The sequence below is a fragment of the Sylvia atricapilla genome, unplaced genomic scaffold (assembly GCF_009819655.1).
Source record: "Sylvia atricapilla isolate bSylAtr1 unplaced genomic scaffold, bSylAtr1.pri scaffold_72_arrow_ctg1, whole genome shotgun sequence".
NCBI lineage: Eukaryota > Metazoa > Chordata > Aves > Passeriformes > Sylviidae > Sylvia > Sylvia atricapilla.
The window spans coordinates 67,504-89,780 of NW_027077157.1; the positions used below are offsets into that span (position 1 = coordinate 67,504).

The 22,277-nt window shown below is 48.6% G+C and overlaps 1 protein-coding gene across 1 annotated transcript; it reads left to right on the forward strand.

Moving 5' to 3' along the window:
- The first annotated feature begins 930 nt into the window (after positions 1-930).
- LOC136375017 (olfactory receptor 14A16-like) lies at positions 931-20,879 on the forward strand. The gene is made up of 2 exons (XM_066340373.1): positions 931-1,952; positions 20,452-20,879. Exons 1-2 carry the CDS (start codon positions 1,016-1,018, stop codon positions 20,877-20,879), a joined length of 1,365 nt encoding a protein of 454 aa, XP_066196470.1. The 5' UTR covers positions 931-1,015.
- The last annotated feature ends 1,398 nt before the right edge of the window (positions 20,880-22,277 follow it).

The following is a 22,277-nucleotide window of genomic DNA, read 5'->3' on the forward strand; positions in this document are numbered from 1 at the left end:
TCTTCTCCCAGCCCAGCAGGGCTGGGGCACTGCCTGCAGCCAGCCCGGGCACAGCACACAGGCACAGAGAGCTTCAATCACTCAGGGCTGGGAAGGGGCTGAGAAGTGACTGCGGGAGAATCACTGCCAGCCCTTGGCACAGGAACCTCTGGCTGCAGGACAATGCAGCTGCAGCTCCTGCAGTGATCTCCTACAGCTGGAACATGCCAATGCCTACAGACTCTGTGAGTACATTCTCTGATTGTGTCTTGTGTGGAGCAGCCAGGGGTGCCCAGGGCTGTCCTGCAGAGCAGGGTCCTGCAGCCCAGGGCGCTGTGCTGGGGCAGGGACTGTGCTGCCTGCCAGGGACAGCTCTCAGCCAGCCCTGGGGGCTGCTCCCAGCACTGGGGGACAAGATCTGGGTGGAAGGAGACAGCTGGTAAGGCTTGGAATTGTTCTTCTTGTGTGGTGAGGATGCTGCATTGTTCAGGACTCCTCTCAGCATGACATTTAACTCAAGAACATTTCCAAGTAGATTACCCTGTGATGATAAATTGAGGCCAGGGCTGCATATATGGGAAAATCCTGTTTTTTAAATCTACTTGTCTATGTCGCTTGGATGGGAAATTGCACATAGATATTCATCTCTCAGCTCAGGTTGAGAAAAATAACCAAACAGTTTTCTCTCAGATCTTAGTTAACCAGGCAGTGACAGAAATCAGCAGAGGGTCCCTTGCAGGCAGCACCAGTGTCACTTTTTCAGCCTCTGCAGGGTTGCTGTGACATTGCCATCAGAGCCTGCAGAGCTAGAGCTGCCCCTGGGCAGTGCCTGAGCTGGGAGGGGTCTGCAGGGCAGAGCTGAGCCCCCAGGGCTGGGCTGGGCTCTGGCAGCACTGGCAGGGCTCAGCCCTGGGCACAGGGAAGCAGCTGCAGGCAGGGACAGCTCCAGGCAGCAGAGCCCTGGGCAGGCAGTGGGGGGAAAGTGCCACCAAGCTGTGCTGGGATATTGAAAGTCCTCTCCAAACTGAACTATTCCATGATTACTGTTTTTACAGATCCCCATGCCAAGACACTGCAAATGTCCAACAGCAGCTCCATCAGCCACTTCCTCCTGCTGGCACTGGCAGACAGGCGGCAGCTGCAGCTCCTGCACTTCTGCCTCTTCCTGGGCATCTCCCTGGCTGCCCTCCTGGGCAACGGCCTCGTCATCGCTGCCGTCGCCTGCGGCCACCACCTGCACAGCCCCATGTTCTTCTTCCTGCTCAACCTGGCCCTCAGCGACCTGGGCTCCATCTGCACCACTGTCCCCAAAGCCATGCACAATTCCCTCTGGGACACCAGGGACATCTCCTATGCAGGATGTGCTGCTCAGCTCTTTTTCTTTATGTTCTTCTTTGGAGCAGAGTTTGCCCTCCTGACCATCATGTGCTACGACCGCTACGTGTCCATCTGCAAACCCCTGCACTACGGGACCCTCCTGGGCAGCAGAGCTTGTGCCCACATGGCAGCAGCTGCCTGGGCCAGTGCCTTTCTCAATGCTCTCATGCACACGGCCAATACATTTTCCCTGCCCCTGTGCCATGGCAATGCCCTGGGCCAGTTCTTCTGTGAAATCCCAGGGATCCTCAAGCTCTCCTGCTCTGAATCCCACCTCAGGGAACTTGGACTAATTGCTGTTAGTGCCTATTTAGGACTTGGTTGTTTTTTGTTCATTGTTTTCTCCTATGTGCAGATCTTCAGGGCCGTGCTGAGGATCCCCTCTGAGCAGGGACAGCACAGAGCCTTTTCCACCTGCCTCCCTCATATTGCTGTGCTCTCCATGTTCGTCAGCACTGGCTTGTTTTCTCACCTGAAGCCCCCCTCCACCTCTTCTCCATTTCTTGATCTGGCCCTGTCAGTTCTGTACTCAGTGGCAGGGGCAGGACTCAGCCGTGTGGGGCAGGGCCAGCGCCTGTGGAAGGCATTGAAAACAGGCAAGTGGCCCAGAGAGGAGGCTGCTCTGTGCCCTTGGTGGCATGGGCACAGCAGGGAGGGGGCCCAGGACATTTTTCCCCAGTGCCAGGCTCTGTCCCCAGGCATTGGCAGACACTGCCGGGCCAGGATAGATGCTCTGGGAGAATTGAGGTTCCAGGGCAGGGAAGTGCTGCACATGCCCCTTCCTCCCTCACACAAAACAATGTTTCCATCCAAGAATCTCCTCCAGTCCATCACAAGAGGCAGTGTTGGAGGTGGAATCCCAATCTTGGCCCTGGGCAGCTGGAGGAGAAGGACAGTTCTTTCCCATTGGAAGGAAAGCAGGGAGCCCCAGGGTTTCAGTAGCAGATGAGAAGAGACCCTCAACAGGCCAAAATCAGCTGGACCAGTCAGGTGGCCCTGGGAGCCTAAAACAGCCAGAACTGTTCTGTGTTCCATTTGATTTACGGGGCCCTGCAGTGTCACAATGGCACCTTGGTTCCTGGGGCCCTGCAGTGTCATAATGGTGCCTTGATTCCATGGGGTCCAGCAGTTCCACAATGGCCCCTTGATCACAAGAAGACCTGCAGTGTCTCAATAAACCCTTGGTTTGATGGGGTCCCACAATGTCACAATGGCCCCTGGCTTCCATAAGGACCCTCAGTGTCACAAGGGTCCCAGCGATTCCATGAGGCTTTGCAGTGTCACAATGGTCCCTTGGTTCCATGGGGCCCTGTGCTGGTGCATTCCCCCCTCCCCTTCTCAGGCCACCCTGTGAGCTGAGAAATGCTCATTTGGCCTTGGCCAACAGCCCCTGGGCTCAGCTCCTCTGGAGCTCAGCAGAAACCCTTGTCTGCTCCCAGGCACTGCTGCTGCCCAACAAGCTCCTGGATTCTTTAGGAGCAGCCCTGGGAACTGTTTTTGTTCCCTCAGTGGCACAACATCCCTGTTCTCACACTTCCAAGGAAAGCTGCTGATCCCAGGTGTGGCCAGGATGAAACATTGCTGTGACTAAAGCCCCTCTCTTGGGGCCCTACAAACAGAGCTCCAAAAGGAGCTCCTGGAGCTCTCCTGGGCCAGTGCCCTCCCTCTGAGTGGGGCCTCTGCCAGCCGGGAACTCTCCCGTTTGCTGCCCTCGGGGGATCCCCGAACAACGACGGAGCCGGGGCCGAGCCCCCTCTCCTCGAGGCTCAGCCCTTGGCCCGCTGGGGAGATGCCAAAGCATCCCCAGGGAGCATTTCCCTGCCCTGCAGGGGAATTTCTCACAGCTCCCTGGCACTGACTCTGTCTGTCTGTGTGCACACAGAGTGCCTGTGCCCTGGCAAATGTGGCACAAGTGCTGCTCTCTGAGGGGTTTGAGTGCCTTGGACATCTGAGTCAGCCAGGCCTGTAAGTAAGGCTAAGTCATGAGGTGTAAGCTAAGTTAAATGCTGCTAAGTGTTGTTATTTTGCTAAGCTGTCAAGTTTAATGTAAGTTATAAGCTAAGTTGAATATTGTTAAGTGTTATTTAATGTTAAATCATCAACTCATAGATAATAAATTAGGTGAAACACTTTTAAGTGCTGTTCTTTTCCTCAATTATGAAATTGAAGGTATAATTTAAGGTGAGTGCTGTTAAGTTTGGGCTCTGTTCAGCTCTTAGGCCGTATTCCTTTTATCCTTGCCCTCTCTGTCCTTTTGTCACACACATACTCAGAAGGACATTTCTCAGTTCATTTCTGGTTTGACAGCCTGGATTTTGTTTGGTTTTGTTGCTGCTTTGTTTCCTTGGTGTACCTGAAGTGTCCAGTGAGGAGCAGAGTGACTCTTGCCGAGGAATTTTGTCGTGCTCTCGTTTAAATATTAAATCTGCATTTTGCTGACCCCTTGCTGGGGATTTTTTAAGCGCTCTCAGCCCCTTGTTTGTAACAAGGAGCCCTGGCCCAGGCTCTGGGGGACACGAGGACACTGCAGGGAGTCCCTGTCCCCCTGTCCCACCCCTCCCCAGCCCTGGCCCCCTGTCCCCGTGTCAGGCTCTGGGGTCGATCTCGTGGAACATCCTCTGGGGGGCTGCGGCGCCGGGGCTGGGGGGACCCGGGGGGACAGGGAACCCCGCTGTGCACGAGCAGTGTTGGACTTCTCTGGGGAAACTGTGAGGGAGGGCTGGGGCAGAGTGCCCTCCCAGTGACCTCACACAGCCCCTGTGATATCTTACAGCTTCATGTGATGTCACACAGCCCATGTGATTGAAATGAATAGAATTCAAAAGACTCCCAGTCAGGCACGGGGTGTTGTATGGGTTGACGTGTTGACAAGAAAGTTATGTTGTATTGTCTAGCATGTTGCTAAAAAGGTTATGTTGCCAGCCTCAACTGTTTGTGCCCAATTCGTACCCTCAAGTTTTGTATTTCTGTATTCCAAGTTGTGCACTTCCTTCTCCCCGAACCCCAGATTCCCCTTTACCTTCCGTCGGGTTAGGCCTCCGCTGCTCCCCGCCTGCTCATCACACTGCTGACCCCGCCTAATATGAAAATCAGAAAACCCCCATAATGTTCGGCTCCAAACGGAAGTCCAATTACCACCAGGAAGTCCCTAAAACGACGAGCCAACATAAAATCTGGACTTGTGGGGGCGCTGCCGAGTGAGGAAAGTGTCCGGCTGCTTGCAGAAAGCTTCTACTTTTTCGCCATAACCTCACAAGCATAGGACAGAGATGACACCCCTAGACTAAAGGAGCCAAGCGAGTTCCTGGGGACTCCCGTGAGGCAGGAATCCCGACTCTGCGGCGTGGGCAGCAGATTCGTCTCGGACCTCCTCCTCAGCGGCGACCCGAGAGAAAGGGAGCAGCGGCGGCGCAGGCGACCCCTCGAGTTCCCCTTTTGAAAAGAGCTGATTTTAATAAAGGCCTTTCAAAAGGAGCAGGTCTCCTGGCCCAATTTTTATCAGTGATGTCATACAGCCCCACGTGATGTCACACAGCAGCCTTTCATATCACAGCCCAGTCTGAGATGACACACAACCTGCTCTGGGATGCCATAGCCAACTTTGTGATGTCACAGCCCACTTTCTATGAAGTCACACCTAGCTCTGTGATGTCACAACCCCTTCGGTGATGTGACACAGCCCACTCAGTGATGTCATACAGCCACCCTGCAATGTCACAGCACACTCTCTGACCACACAGCTCACTCTATGATATTGCAAAGGCACACTATGATGTCACAGCCTGTTCTGTAATGTCACACACTCCTCTCTGGGCTGTTGTATCTGCTCAATGACCTCACACAGCAAAGTCGTTGATGTCATAGCCCAATCAGTGACCTCACACAACCCACTCTGTGCCGTCACACAGCCTCTTTGGGACATCTCAGCTGCTCAGTGGCTCTATGACACACCCACAGAGGTGCTGGGGTGACACAGCCCCCTCTGGGACAGCACACAGCCCCTGCCAGTGCTGAGCCCCTGTGAGCTCATGACCCTGAGGTGCCCTGGCAGTGCCCCAGGCCTGCTGGGCTGTGCACAGGAGCTGCTCCTGGGCAGAGCTGTCTCTCTGCAGTGCTGCCCCTGCCAGGAGCTGCCTCTGTGCCAGGAGCCTGCCCAGCTCAGCAGCACAGACACAGCACAAGGACTTGAATGACCCTCTCAGGGCTTTGGTGCTGTTTGCATCAGACTCAGTCCCTCAGAGTGTGCTCAAAAAACTTCTCACGAATTCCAAGTAAGATTCAAACTCCAAGCTTTCTTTAACTCTTTATGGGTCTCACTGAGGGACAGGACTGAGAAAGTGTCCCCAGCTTCTAGTAGGATCATAACACTGCAGGCACTGAGGACAGGTGGGGAGAAACAAGGGAAATATGTCTCTGGTGCTGAGCACACCTGGATGTGTTTCAGGAATGCAAAGGACCAAGGCCTGAGCCCCAGCCCTTGCCAAGGCAGATCCTGGTTCTCTCTCCTTGCTCAGGGCTCTTCCCAGGCCAGTGGGATGTGGGGATGTGCAATGCCAAGGGCAGCACCATGGGGCAGCCCCTGCCAGGCTGCTGAGCAGGGACAAGGAGGCAGTGAAGCCCCAGGGCTGCAAGGGTCACTTGTCCCCTGCTGGCCTCAGGCCCAGGCCCAGCAGCCATGGCCAAAGTGCTGCAGGAGTTGTCTGTGTCAGGGCCTTGCAGCTGCTGCCCATCCCTGTGCCCTGTGCAGCCCAGGCTGTCCTACGGTGTCCATGCCCTGTGCCTCTGTCCCTGCAGGCTGTCGTCACCCCCTGGCTGCCCCACCTGGCTGGGCTCTTCCTCTGCCGACAGCTCTGCGTCCTGCCTGCCTCTGCCTGGGGACACAGAGCCTTGGGCTGCTCCAGACTCCTTCTGGGGGATGTGTTGCACTGTAACTCTGCCCTAGGAGGGAAATTCCTTTCTCCTGGTGTCCAGTCTGGGCCTCCTGAGCTGCCCTTTGCATTAATCTTTTCTTTCTCTGCCTGTTTTCTTCTATGTCAAAAGGAACCACCATCTCTGAAACCATCCTTCAATCCCTTTCAGGGCTCTCCTCTGCTGTCCTCAGTCTCCTGTCCACTGAGCACAGAGCGCCTTTGCCTTTGTCCTTTTATAGTGGTCAAGTGCTTCAGGCCAAGAGCACCTGGACAAGAGGGATGGTTCTTTTTCATAGGAAGGAAACCTCAGAAGCCCAGTATTGAAAGATAAATGTCTACCACCAGAGGTCAAAGTAAGCCAGACCTGTTTGCCTTGGCAGCTTTTGTTTGGGAACAATCCTTGGATAGATGGAATTGTTGAGGCCAAATTCCAGTTTTGGCCATGGGCACCTGGAGAAGGAGGATGGTTCTTGTCCATAGGAGAAAAAGCACAGCCCCAGTGTTTCAGTGCAGCTGAGAGCAGGCCCTAAGGCAGCCAAGGGAAGTTGGACTTGTCAGTGCTGGCAGATTTTGTCTGGGAGCTATACTTGGATATATGGAATTTTGGAGGCAGATTCCAAATTTTGGCCATGGATGCCTGGACTTTAAACATGTTTTTTCCATGGGGAGAAAACCACAGCTCCCCAGTGTTTCAAGGGCAGATGAGAGGTGGCCCCAAGAGGCCAAGGCCAGCCAGAGCTGTTTGTCCTAGAAAGTTTCATATGGGAAGAATCCTTGGATATACACAAACTTGGAGGTGCAATCCCCATTTGGGCCATTTGTGCCTGGAGAAGAAGCACAGTTCTGTTCCATGGGAAGGAAAGCACAGAGCTACAGACCTCCAGGGGCAGAGGAGAAGCAGCTCTCACCATGCCAAGGTCAGCTGGACCCCTCAGGCAGCCCCGGGATTCCAAGCCAGCCAGAGCTGTTCCATGTTCCCTGGGTTCCATGGGGGCCCTGCAGTGTCACAAAGGACCCACGGTTCTTTGGGGCCCCTCAGTGCCACAGTGGCCCCTTGGTTCCATGGAATGCCACAGGAACACTGTGGTCCCCTTGGTTCCATAAGTCCTGCAGTGTCACCATGGCCCCTGGGTTCCAGGAGCCCACCAGGGTCACCGTGGTCTCCAGAGGAGGGAAAGCTCTGAGTCCCAGGGTTTCAGAGACACAGGAGACAGTCACCAGAGGCCAAGGCCATCCACATTTGTCTGTCCTGGCAGCTTTGTCTGGGAGCAACCCTTGGACACAGGGAATTGGGAATGTGGCATCCCAATTTCAGCCATTTGTGCCTGGATAAGCAGGATGAGTCTTTTCCATCAAAAGGAAAGCACAGAGCCCCCATATTTGGAGGCAGGCGAGAACTGGCCCTGAGGAGGCCTAGCCAGCCAGACTTGGCAGTACTGGTGGCTTTTGTCTGGGAGCAATCCTTGGATAGATGGAATTTGGGAGGTAAAATCCCAATTTTGGCCATGGGTGCCCCGTTGAGAAGGATGGGTTTTTTTCCTAATGAAAGAAAAGCACCAAGTCCAAGTGTTTTGGAAGGAGATGAGAGGTGGTCACAGTAAGGGAGAGCAGCCAGACCTGTCTCTGATGGCAGCTTCTGTCTTGGAATAATCCTTGGATATATGGAATTTGGGAGATGGATTCTCAGTATGGACACCTGGACATGAAAGATGTTTAATTCCATTAGAAGAAGTGCACAAAGACCCAGTGTTCTGAAGGCAGATGAGAGGTGGCCCCTGGGAGGCCAAGCCAGGCAGATCTGTCTTTTCCAGAAGGTTTGATCTGGAAGCAATCCTTGGATATACGGAAATTTGGAAATGAGATCTTCCAAATTTGATCATGAGCACATGGAATGACAATTTTTTTCCAGAGTAAGGAAAGGGTGGAGCCCCAATTTTTTCAAGGCAGATCAGAGGTGGCTCCCAGGAGGCTAGGACCAGAAAGACTTGTCTGTCCTTGTAGCTCTTCCCTATGAGTAACCTTTGCATAGATTTTGGGAGTTAAAATCTCAATTTTGACCATGGGCTCATGGATGAGAAGGACAGTCATTTTCCATAGGAAGAGAGGCACAGAGCCACAGTGTTTTGGTGGTAGATCACCAGAGGTGATCTGGTGGCCAGACGTGGCCCCCAGGAGGCCAAGCCAGACAGACTTTTCTCTCTTGGAGGCTTTTGGCTGGAAGCAATCCTTGAATATGCAGAATTTTGGAGGCCAAATCCCAATTTTGGCCATGGGTCCCTGGAAGAGAAGGACAGTTCTTTCCCACAGGAAGGAAAGCATGGAGCCCCAGAGCTCCAGGGGCAGATGGGAAGCAGCCCTCAACATTCCATGGTCAGCTGGAGCTGTCAGGCAGCCCCCGGGAGGCCAAGCCAGCCAGACCTGTTCCATGTTCCCTGGTTCCATGTGAGAGGTAAACAAGGGACAGGGAGAAGAATGAATCCACCAGAAAGCCAAGGCCAGAGGTGTCCTGAAAACCATCTCTGGCTGGGGTCGGGCTGGGCTCAGCCACAGCCCCCAGACCCATTTGCTGAGGCCAGGTTTGTACCCCTATCCCCCAACCAAGAGTTTTGGGGGTGTGGGGTAACCCATGCTCGGGGGAGTGAACACCACCCCCTGACCCAGCCGGGCTCAGGTGTAAAAGCCCCACCCTGGGAAGGCCACACACACACAGGGGACAGTGTGACACTTGCCCTGCCCCAGGGGAGGTCTCTGTCCCTGTCACTCCCTTGCTCTCCCCTCCTTTTCTCTTTCACAGGCTGGGGAGCTTTGCCAAATGAGAGAATCATTTTTCTCTTCATCCTTGTTGCCTTTGTGACAGTTACAGAGAAATTTCCCTCCTTTTAATAACCTTTTTGGTTTGAATTTTCATTTTCCTTTATGGGAACCTGCCAGGAGCTGAGATGGAGCTCTGCAGGAAGTGATGAAACCATTAATTGCTTGTCTTGTCCGTTTATTCATGTTTGGGATTTGTTTGGGTTTTCATCAGAAGTGACTTGTGGGAAGAGCAAATGTAGGGTGAGGTTTGATTTCTGGCAAGTGTATTTTGCCCATGGGATGCTGGAGGGGTCTCTGTGCCTCTTGCCCTGGGGGATGCTTGGGCGAGGCTTTTTGGGGTTGTCCCTGTCCCTCTCACCTCAGGTGATTCCCAAAAGCTTGTCCCTGTCCATATCATCCTAGGACATTCCTGAGGGAGTCTTCATCGTTCTCACCCAAGGGAATTCCTGGGGGGATCTCCCCTCCTCTCACCCCTTTGCCAAGGGGGTGCTCAGGGGAGTCTGTGTCCCTCTCCCCAGGGAATGCTTGGGGGTCTTAGTCCCCCTCACCCTGGGGGATGCTCGGGGGGTCTCCATCCCTCTCACCTCGGGGAATGCTTGTGCAGGGCTGGGGACCAGGGGCTCTGTGTCCCTCTCCCTGCTGAGTGTGCTCAGGGGTTGTTAGCGAGGAAAACACATAACCACCGAAATGATTATGAGGTGCTTTATTGAAGAGCTCTGGGAGCCGGGGTACAAACCCAAATCCAACTCCAACGAGGGTCCAAGAAGGGCCTCGTATTATACCATTTCATTACATAACTCTATGTTAATCATTAAGCCTACATTGTTCTATTGTATACATCCAAGCATGAATTTTGTAAATATCTTCTTTTACGATTCTAGTTTGAAATAATAATCATGTTCAGCTACCAAAAATCATTACAATTCGATCATCTATCTTATGATGATTAGGTACAGTTTCACCCGACCTAGTTTCCAAATACAAGCCATCCCAATCTTCTCCTTCTCCCCCCATCCCGATTACCCAAGCAGAGTTATACTTGATTTGGTTAAAACAATGAAAGCAACACCTGGTTGCAGTGAAGCGGAGACTCTATTCCCGGCTTCTCTGGTAACCGAAATTATTAACCCTATCCTAACATTCCCCCCTTTGAAAGTATTTCACTTTAAATCTACTAAGTGTAAATGCTTTCATTCAGTACAGTCCATTTGTCTTCTATACTGGATGTTCAGCTTCGAATCCATGGTTGATGTGAGCTTCATTAGTGCAGGGTGGAGGTGCTGAAGGTGCAGTCTTGTCTCGTGTCAGTGCCTTCATTATTGTTCTGTTCCAGGATGTTCTTCTTTGTATTTCTCCTTTTAGGATCCTATAAACTAACTAAATCACTAGAAACATAATCAGTAAAATTATTACATTTTGAAGGATAGATTTCACCCATGAATTAATATTCAATCCTAATACTTTAAAAATTTTGTCTAACCAAGTAGTAGCTAAATCTTTTTGTTCCTCTTGTACCTCATGTTCTATCTGTCCTAACTGGTTAATATCATGTTCTACATTTGTTGTTACATTTGGGATGTGGATGCAGCAATGGTCAATTCGTCCTTTTAAATATTCACACACTCCATGTTCTTTCAGGAGTAACATATCTAAAGCTAATCGATTTGGTAAAGTCATTTTGGTAGTAGCTTGTAACTGCATATTTAGTTCACTAAATCCTTCTCGTGCAACTCTTGCTAATTTGTTTACTTGACCCGTGATCTTATACAGCATTTCCCTATTTTGATAATTTGCAACAGGACCAAACAGAGATTTCAGGGCCCACCTGAATTTTACTCTACTAGAGGGTTCTTGCCAGGTGTCATCTTGATTCTGATTATTCGAGACATCTCGTTTTGTTCTTATCTGCAGGAGCTCACGGCTCCCATTAAATGGGGACCTTTTCCAGATTGGGCATAAGGTGGGAAGGCCCAAAGTGATTTCCTTTACCTCTCTGTCTACTGGCAAGTGTGTTGTCCAAGCACCATCACTTGTTGCCCATACAAATTGCCCAGGACTTTGGATTGTACTCTTACTACATCCTACTATGATCCTGGGTGCGATTTTGCCCTGTTTGTGTTTGATTTCTCTGCAAGCACAACCAACTTGCAAGGCTACAGCCAAGGGTGACCATTGTTTTACCTCCAGGTCGTCAGAGGTGCAGTCATAAATCTTATCACATGTCCACCAATTTACTTTTGCTGTTTCTTTTCTGCTAGCAGTACTAGTGTTTACTATTGCTGGATCTGTTTCATTTTCAGGGCCTTTCCATTTAATGCACCAAGGAGTGCTTGCCATATATCGGAACCTCTGAAATATACCCACAGACCATGCACTATCCCAGGGTTCTAATCCTTTCCACTCATTTTCTTCACACTTCCACACTAACGGGTTTCCTGTCACATTTTCTGTTACCTGTTTACATTTAACTGTATTGTTCTCTTTTATATTAGGTAGTTTTGATGTTATGATTCCCCAACTTACTGGGTCCCCTGCTGCCTTTGGTATTGGCAGGCAGGCTGTTATTCTAGTGGTGTTTTGCATTTTGGCAAAGTCTTTGATTAATCCAATCATCACATTTCAGCTTGAATCGTATTAGGAGCTTCTATTACCTGTGTTCCTGTTTGTACCTCTCTCTTCACTTTAGAATGAAGAGCAGTTGGTAGACCTCCGTGCATTCCATATCCCAAAGCAAACATAATTCCTAATGGTAACATTAAAATACATGAGGTTAACATTAACCCCCAAACGAGCATGGTTACTGACACCATTGAAAACAGTTACAGACGTCTTATCTTCAGCTTTGTTGGTCCTACAGCTTGCGCAGCCCACGACACAGCTCCACGAGGGACTTTCTTCATTCGGGTGTAGCATATCCAGGGTTCCACTTCAGCCACTCTGACAGCTGTAAAGGTGGTTAGTAGTACTTGATGAGGACCAGTCCACTTTTTCTTCAATGGCTCTCCATCCCAGGTCTTGAGGTACATCTTGTCTCTTGGTTTGATGTCGTGGACTGGATTTTCAAGACTCAGTGGTCTATTCTACAGGAGAGCTCTCCGGAGCTGTGCTAAAGTTTTCTTAAGAGACAGAACATAATTATACACATCTTGTTTCCCTGTAACGTACATTTGGATTAGGGTTTGGAGATTCATATGGCTTTCCATACTAAATCTCATAGGAACTGACTGACATTCCACTCCTAGGTTTTATCCGAATCCCCAGCAATGCTATTGGTAATGCTTGTGGCCATTGCAATTTGGCTTCCTGGCATATCTTACTAAGCTGCCTCTTCAATGTCTGGTTCATCCTTTCTACTTGTCCACTTGACTGGGGTCTCCATGGGGTGTGGAGGTCTCAAGAGATTCTCAATAATCTACTCACCTCCTGTACCACCCTGGCTATAAAATGTGGGCTTCTTATTTGATGATATCCCTATAGGCACCCCCAAACCTAGGAATAATCTCCTGTAGTAACCACTTAACTGTTTCTTTTGCTTGATTGGTACAACAGGGAAGGGCTTCTGGCCATCCAGAAAATGTGTCAACCCCTACTATCAAATACTTATATCCTCGAGTTCTTGGTAATTCTGCAAAATCTACCTGCCAATAATCTCCTGGTTCTATACCTACTCGAATTCTTCTTAGCTGTGCCTGTCGTCTGGCCACTGGATTATTCTTTAAGCAAATCTCACATTTTGACATTACTGATTTTGCCATTGTTTGCATCTGTACTGAGACTATGTATCGTTTCAGTGATTTTACCAATGCCTCTGCACCCCAATGACACTCATTATGTCTTATTTGTAAGATTTCTCTCATTACCAAGGGGGGTACCACTATTTGCCCTTGTGTGGTTACATACCACCCTTCTGCATTCTTCTGTGCCTTGAGCAGATGTGCCAGTCTGTCATCTTCTCTGTGTACTTTGGCTTGGGAGGTAAATTGAATTGAGAGACATTAAGTTTTGACGGAATCAAGGCCATTGTTTTCTGTACTTCCCGTGCCACCTGACGGGCTGTCCAATCTGCTCTTCGATTCCCTTCACAAATTTTAGAACTGCCCGATTGATGTGCCTTGCAGTGCATGATTGCTACTTGTTTGGGTTTTTGTACTGCGTTTATCAGTTGTAGGACTGCATCTTGATGTTTAATATGTGTTTCTTGGGAGGACAGTAGTCCTCTCTCCTTCCATAATGCTCCGTGTACATGCACTACTCTGAAGGCATATTTTGAGTCAGTCCATATGTTGACTGCTTTCCCCTCACTCAGTTCTAATGCTCTGGTTAATGCAATCAGCTCTGCCCTCTGGGCAGATGTATTAGGTGGTAATGCTTTTGCTTCCACTACTGTGTTAATTGTGGTTACCGCATATCCAGCGTATCTCATTCCATTTTCCACAAAGCTGCTTCCATCCGTGAAGAGTTCCCATTCTGGTTGCTCCAGAGGAGTATCTTTCAGGTCTGCTCTTGCTGAATAGGTATATTCGATCACCTCTACGCAGTCATGTTCCAGTGGGCCTTCCTCAGCTGTAGTACCTAGAAACGAGGCTGGATTCAAAAGGTTAGTTGTTTTTAGTGTCACATCATCCTGCTCGGTCAGGGTTACCTGGAATTTTATCATACGACTCGGAGAGAGCCAGTGGCCTCCTTTCTGCTCCAGGACCGTGGTTACCATGTGTGGCACGAAGACATCAATATGTCTTCCCATCGTGAGCTTCCTGGCTTCTTGTATCAGTAGCACAGTAGCTGCCTCTGCCTGCAAACATGAGGGCCACTTAGCACTTACATTGTCAAGTTGTTTGGAAAAGTAACCCACCGGCCTTTTCCAACTTCCCAATCGTTGGGTCAGGACTCCCAGTGCCAGGTGCTGCCTCTCATGTACATACAGCTGAAAGTCTTTAGATAAATCAGGTAACCCTAATGCAGGAGCAGTCGTCAATGCTTCCTTCATTTTCTGGAAGGCTTCCTTTGTGGTTTGCCCCAGACGAACAGCTGAGTCTCCTGAGCCTCATATGAGGGTTTTGCAATCAGTCCATAGTCCACGATCTACAGGTGACACCACCTGGTCATTCCAAGGAAAATTCACAGCTCGTGAAGATTCTGGGGCTCTGGAATATCACAAATAGCTTGAACATGATTAATACCCAGCCTTCTTTGCCCTTGTGAGATTTCACATCCCAGGTAGATAACAGTCTGTTGGGCAATCTGGGCTTTTGCTTTGGACACCTTATATCCTCCCATTCCCAAGGAATTTAAAATCTCAGTTGTTACCTTTATGCAGGTTGTCTCTTCTTCAGTAGCAATCAGAATATCATCTACATATTGGAGCAATAGGTACTGGTCTCTTGGTACCTGTCCTTCTTTAGTCCAGATTTCCAGCTCCTTTGCCAGCTGACTCCTGAATAGGGTCAGGGAGTTTTTAAAACCCGTCGGTAATCGAGTCCAGGTGAGTTAGGACTTTCTTCCACTTCCAGGATGTTCCCACTCAAAGGCAAATAGGTTCCTACTATCTTGGTCAAGGGGTATGCAGAAAAAGGCATATTTTAGATCAAATACAGTGAACCATTTATATATCTCCTTTACAGATGCTAACAATGTATAAGGACTGGCCACCACTGGATAAACATCTCTGGTTATCTCACTTATGCCCCTCAAATCCTGTACAAATTTATACTCACCATTGGGCTTCTCCACTGGAAAAACTGGAGTATTGTATTCTGATTCACATTCTTATAGAATTTGATATTTTAAAAATTTATCAATAGTCTTTGCTATTCCTTGCCTTGCTTTTGTTTTATAGGGTAATGTTTAATCCGTACAGCATTTTCTCCTTCTTTCAATTCTACATGTACTGGTTGTGCCAATTTAAATTTTCCAGGTACATCCGTTTCACATACAGAAGGAATCACTGCATCTTCTACTTCCTTAGGAATATTGGGGATTGGCTTTTCTTTTATCATTAAAATCTTTCCTGTTTTGACTCAGGTATCATTACAAGTTCACCATTCTCAAAAGTAATTACCACTTCAAGTGCCACCCATAAATCATGCCCTAAGAGCGGAATTGGGCACTCAGGCAAATACAAAAATTCATGTGTTAAAACATTATTCCCAAAACTCAAATCTAGGGGTTGCAGGAATGACCGTGTTTCTTCCTTCCCTGTGGTGCCAATGATTACAGTCAACTTATTCTCAATTTGCCCTTCCGTACAGTTCAATACAGAATGTGTACGTAAAAAGGGTAACCTTCTTTCCTTCTAAACACATAGTCACCATGGGTTCCTTTAATCCTGGCTTTCTTTCACATAAGACCATGACTCCAGCTACGCTGTCTGCTTGGGGCTGACCATTCTGAGTAAACCAGTTTGGGCACTCTTTTTCTAATGACTTTCTAATAAGTAAGTAAGCATAAATAAGTAAGCATTGATTTATTATTAGTTTTTCATGGCTTCTGCCCAAACCACTTCTATTACCACTCCGACCAGTTCTACTACATCCTCACCCTTGTCCTTGTAAAACTGCCGAAAGACTCTGTCCCTGTTTCTTAGCAGCCACTTTTTTCTATTGTTATTAACTTTAAGCCACCTCAAGTAATTTGTCCAAATTTCTTAACTCTTGCCCCTTCTGCCTTAGGCCAGGCAGGGGCCAATTTTAACCAGGTCCAATGAGATACCGGGGTTACTGGTTTATCTTCATCACTCCCACTACTATCCATTCCTTCTGCACCCTCCCCATGTCTCTTTATCACAGCTACATCTTGGTTATTTCTCGGGGAAGGAAGGAGCAGGTGAAAATGACAGACGAAGGTCAGGGGGACAGGAGCAGGTGTCAGCAGGGGAAAGAGAGAGGCGTAAGCTGGGGAGAGGTAAGAGAATCAGGTTGGGTGAGACCAAGCAAAGGGGAACTCAATGTTGAGGGGGGGGGCACTGGTGGGAACTGTGGTTCCCACTAGCAAATCAGCTTCTAAATCATTTTCTCCCCCCTTTTCCCCAAACTTGCACTCAAAACCAAGTGTTCTACACAATGCTTATCCTGGACACAAGCCAGGCACTGACTGTTTTCAAAGATCATTGTTTTTCACCCATACTCAGCCAGCCACTCTGGCTTTTCCTGTAAATGAAACAAATACGTAACTTCGTCCAATCTCCCCCGTTATTCGCAATACTCCATCAGCTGTGATATTAGATTCGGTTCCAAAGATCCATTCTCTAGCCACCTCTGATTATCAGGCAAAACATAACCAGGCCACCATGTATTGCAATAATTAATCAATTTATCCTTCTGTAATTCCTGACCAAAATTTTCATCCTTCCCGTGTGCTGCCAAGCACCCCAAAGGAGAAGCGGGTATGGGGGCATTGCCGCCCATAACCCCTACTTTTAAACCCTTCAGCTTCTCCATATGTTATAGTACGTAACACCATCAATGCCGAACCTGCAGGGCTTTCGCCCTGTCTAACGGACGGCGCCTAGGCATTACCAGGAATTCCTTAGCCCAACCACGCGCAGCTTTCGCCGCGTCTGACAGGCAGGCACCAGACCAGAATAAAGCACCTTACCTCTTCTCCAGGGGACGTTGTGAGCGGCGGGGGGGTCCCGCCTCGATGGGCTCCCCGAGAATCCCTCGGTGCCGGCTGGAGCGTGATCGGAACGGGAGATCCTCAGAAGCACTCACAGGGTCCCTCCTGGGTCGCCAAAATGTTAGCGAGGAAAACGCATAACCACTGGAATGATTATGAGGTGCTTTATTGAAGAGCTCTGGGAGCCGGGGTACAAACCCAAATCCAACTCCAACGAGGGTTCAAGAAGGGCCCCATATTATACCATTTCGTTACATAACTCTATGTTAATCATTAAACTTACATTGTTCTATTGTATACATCCAAGCATGAATTTTGTAAATACCTTCTTTACGATTCTGGTTTGAAATAATAATCATGTTTAGCTACCAAAAATCATTACAATTCGATCATCTATCTTATGATGATTAGGTACAGTTTCACCCGACCTAGTTTCCAAATACAAGTCATCCCAATCTTCTCCTTCTCCCCCCATCCTGATTACCCAGGCAGAGTTATACTTGATTTGGTTAAAACAATGAAAGCAACACCTGGTTGCAGTGAAGCAGAGACTCTATTCCCAGCTTCTCTGGTAACCGAAATTATTAACCCTATCCTAACATAACCATTTAAGAGAAAGAATCATGGCCAGGAAATTGCAGGGCACAGTGATACAAGTAACTCGTCAGTGTAGTCTTTGCCTCCGAACTAATCCCAAAAACACCCCAAAGCCTAAAATGGGACAAATTGGGAAAGGCTGTGGACCTGAGCAACAATGGCAAATTGACTTTACAGATCTGCCCAGGAAGGGAGGATATCGTTACCTATTGGTGTTAACTGACACTTTTTCAGGATGGCCAGAAGCCTTTCCTGCCAAAACAGCTAAGGCCTGAGAGGTAACCAAAGCACTGTTGCAAGAAATAATACCTCGTTTTGGAGTTCCAGCCACCATATCCTCAGATAGAGGACCACACTTTATTTCAAAAATTGTACAGCAAATAAGCAACCATCTGGGAATAGACTGGGAATTACATACCCCATATCATCCTCAATCTAGTAGCCAAGTGGAAAAATGAACCACTTGATTAAACAACAAATAGTGAGACTGGGGCGAGAAGCAAATTTGCCCTGGCCCCAGGCTCTCCCATTGGCATTATTGCAAATTCGGACAAAACCAAGGGCAAAAGAGAAACTGAGCTCGTTTGAAATATTATATGCAAGGCCATATGCAGTTCAAGAAGGAACAACACCCATGCAAGTAGGGGAAGAAACCCTACATAGATATATGGTGGCACTAAATAGACAACTCAGAGAAATTGAGAAACATGTGGCTGGAGCTCAAAACAGGGAATTAGATGGGCCAGTACATGATATACAACCTGGGGATTATGTATATATTAAGTCTTTTGCAGAAAAGACCTTGGAACCACAGTAAGAAGGACAATTCCAGGTGCTGCTTACTACCTTCACTGCAATCAAGGTCAAGGAACAGAAGGCCTGGATCCATCACTCCCGAGTGAAGAAAGCCCCAGAAGGAATCTAGAAAATCACACCAGGCGATAATGAACTGAAGCTGAAGTTCACTCGGAATCACGAGTAGATGTATTGACAGTATGGACATTATGTAGAAAGTTGTAATTATTGCAGTAATTCCCTTAACCATAATGAGAGTCAATGCAGTACCACGCAGGTACAATGTGACTGAGATAAATAGGTGTCAAAGGAGAGCTTATGATGCTTACTCTCGTAAGGCTCTAAATAAGATGCTAAAAGTCACGAATGCAAGATTGTGGGAAGGAAGAAATGTTTGGGGATGTAAATATGCATTCGTACAGGATGGGTTCCACAAGGCTTACCACCCACCCATGAGATCCATCCGCATTAGTCCTGAATGTTGTGACAAATGCTTGAGTCAATGTCCACAGTTTAGGCTCAAAATAGAGGGGTGTGCAATAACCACACATGATGCCTCAGTGGACCTGATACATCCAATAGTCCCCGTAGATTAAACCATGGGGGAACTGTATTGTACCCTTCTGAGCACAGGATGTGGGCAAGAGAAATTGAAGGAAAATGGCAAACTGTTAATCTAGAGCCCGGCACTGCGAGGAGACAACTAGGATACATATGTAAGGGGACATTAGAAGGTGTCAAAGACACTTGCTTAGATACAGATCAAAATATTTGTCACTTTGAAATGCATCCAGGCGAACAGAAAACTTCATTGGTGTATACAGGACAAGGTTGTGTCTGTCTAAGGACAGCGTGCCCCATTATAAGAATAGACAGCCAAATTGTAAGGGAGACCAAATTCAATTTGTGTGTTTGCAATTTTGTCAGAATTAAGGGATGTGATTTCCTATTGAGCACCTGTAGTATCACAACAATATATAAAGAACCACTGTAGAGAAGATACTGCCTGTGCCCATAGGGATGAATTTGACTCTAGTTGCTCAATTGATGAAACACCCTGAACTGAGAGAAATCTTAAAGGAAATTAGAGAAGGGGGCAAAAAGACATTAATTACAATTCACCATGATACAGAGACCATCAAAGGAGTTTTTAAAAGGTTTGAAGAACATTTGTCTCATCATTGGTGGGATGTTCTTTTTGGGTGGTCTCCAACAGCAACTGGTATACTAAACACCTTAGTCCACCCCATAGTTGTGTTGCTTATTTTAGTTAGTATAAGTTTAATTTTATCTGTTGCAATACTTGTTTGGAATTGGAGGATGCTACGACGAGTAGCAGCCTTAACCTCACTATCAAAAGCATATGGCTTAGTCTTGAGAGACACCAGCTGTGTGGCTTGGATAGATGAAGAAGACTCTCTATATTGAGTAAAGGAATTTACTCACTTTAAAGAAGAAGTGGGGAATGAGATATTAATTTTAAAGAATTAAGGACTTTAGTTAAAGTAGACGTGGACTTGCTGACGTAGACTTCCCTTTACATTTTGAAGAATAAAGGACTTTAGATAAACTAGACATTGCTGACGTAGACTCCCCTTTTACATTGAAACTTCCTTTTTTTAACATAAGGCAGATTTAAGGAACCGATAAATCAGGAGACTTGTCAACTTAATCAATAGACTCCAAGAACACAATGTGATCATAAATCAGATAGTCTTGAGAAAACAGGATCCAGGTGTCACCAACACTAAAAGGTTAAAAAGGCAAAGCGAGGAAGACCCATCTTACTTCATCATTTTGAGACCCCACCCCATAAGAAGGACCACCGACCCATTTCAAAGAACAAACTACGCATGCTTAATTGCTTTTTGGCTAATTACCATACGAAGCTGGGAATGGGGTGGACCAGAGTCATGAATATGCATTTGTGTTTTGGGTATTCAACACTATTGTACATAAAAAGACCCTGTGATCATCTGTAAATTGCGCGTGTGTATTTGGGAGCTATCCCTCACGCTGCCCGGCGTCGTAATAAACATACACTTTCTAACTTCAAACTGTTAGAGAGTCTTTGTCTGTCATAGTTGGATATTGGTATTAGATCAATATCCATATTTTTTTAACAAATCAGCTTCTCGGGGTAACCCGTGCCAGGGCCCCACTGCCCCCACAGGGAATAATTTCTTCCTGATATTTAATCTAGACCTGCCCCCCTTCATCCTGAGGCCGTTCCCCTCGTCCGGCTCATCCATGTCCTTGTGAGAAATCCCTTGTCCCTCACGCCATAAGTGGCTTGGACAGACCCCCCCGAGGAAATGCTCCCGGGCCTCCCGGGGGCACACCAGCACCCCGCGCCCTTTTCCAGCGCTCTCCTCGGCGCCTTCCCCGGGAAGCCGCAACTGCCTGGGGCTGTGCCCAGCCACGACCGGCTCTCCCCACCCGCACTCTCCGAGCAGCTCGGAGACCTGCAACTCCGGACCCGTGGCGGGTGGCCAGGCCGGCATTCACCACACGGCAGGACATGCAGCCGCTCTCCTCGCCACCCAACGCCTGGCTCCAGGCACTCCCGGTCCGCCGCCCGGCTCCAGCAACGACAGCGAGTGCTTCAGCTCCGGCCACAGCGCCAGCGTGTCCCGCCCGGGCAGCAGCCCCCTACATGGCCTTCGAATGGCCCACCGAGGCAGCGGCGGTGACGCCCGACACCGGCCCGGGGCCGCCCCGGAACTGTCCTCCACTCGGTTCGGCTCGGCTCGGCTCAGCTCGGCTTGTCTCGGCTCGGCTCGGCTCGGCTGACCACGGCTGCATCCGGCTGCACGCAGTTCAAGTCGGCTAAAGTCGGCTGGGTTCGGCTGCCGGCTTAGAGTCGCCGATTTTCATCAGGCGTCGGCTATTTTCGGCTGTTCGGCCACATTCGGGTGTTTCCACCCTTCCGCGCCGCCATCTTTGTTGTGGGTGAAGCCACTTCCGGTCGCGTGGCCATCTTTTTTGTGGCACCCCACTAAGGTCCCATATTGGCTGTTTACTCAGGCGCCTGACTAAATCGACCGAATAAACCCAGCCGCGGCGCGGTTGAACCCACAGCCCACCTCCGCACACTCTGGGAACACCGCATAAAATTGCTCCCAGGCGGCGCCATAGCTGGCTTTCTGCACAGGCAGTTGGGTAGACAGACAGGGGGTCCTTGCACTTTTCCCGCCTTTTTGGCCGCCATTTTGGAAAGGTCGAGCGCCGCGTGCCGAGCCGCCATTTTGGTTGTGGCACCCCACTAAGGTCTGGCTCTAGGTGTTTACACAGTTGCCTGACTAAATCGACTGATTGAACCCAGCTGCGGCGCGGTTGAACCTACAGCCCCCGTCTGCACACTCTGAAAACGGGACGGAAAATTGCCTCCAGGCAGGCGCCGTGACCCGTGTCGCGCGCAGGCAGCCGGCTAGCACGCAGCCGGAGGTCCCTGCATTTTTCCCGCCGTTTTGGCCTTGATCTTTGGACGGTTGGGCGGCAGCACTGCCCTCGAGCTCACAGCCCGGGGCTGCCGTGCGGCTCGCTGACGGGCACGGGGAGCAGCTGCAGTACCGCTCTCTGCCCACACGGTGGCAGCACCGCCGCACAGCCCGGCCCGGGGCAGCGGCGCACAGCGAGAGGCAAAGAAGCGCGTGGCCAAAAATACCCTTCCGAACATCCTCTGGAATAAACGGCCCAAAAGACCCCCAACCGCAACTGCAAGAACCCAGCCATCAGCCAAACTGAAACCAAAAAAGCCTTTCGTTTAAGCTATGTTCCAATTTTTTTTGTATTAATTTTTTTAATATTTTATTTATCATCATTACCATTCGTCATTTTTATTCATATCTATGTCTACTGCATATAAATATAATATTATAAATATATAAATATAAATATTATAAATATATTTAACATGTAGCTGTATATATTGTACTTATTTTTATTATTTATATTTCTTGTTATTTTTTCTATTTTTTTAACTTTTTTTTTTTAATTCATGTTTAACATAATAACAAATAAACAGTATTTTAAACTAGATGAAATCATCAACCTAACACATCAGAACCACACTTAATTAAGATTAAATGCATCTGGGTCTCTAAGGGGTCAAGATGTAATTTTTATTTGAAAATGACTGGCATATTTTCTCTTTCAGTGTTTTGTTCTTGGGAGAGTGGTTGTGAGGGG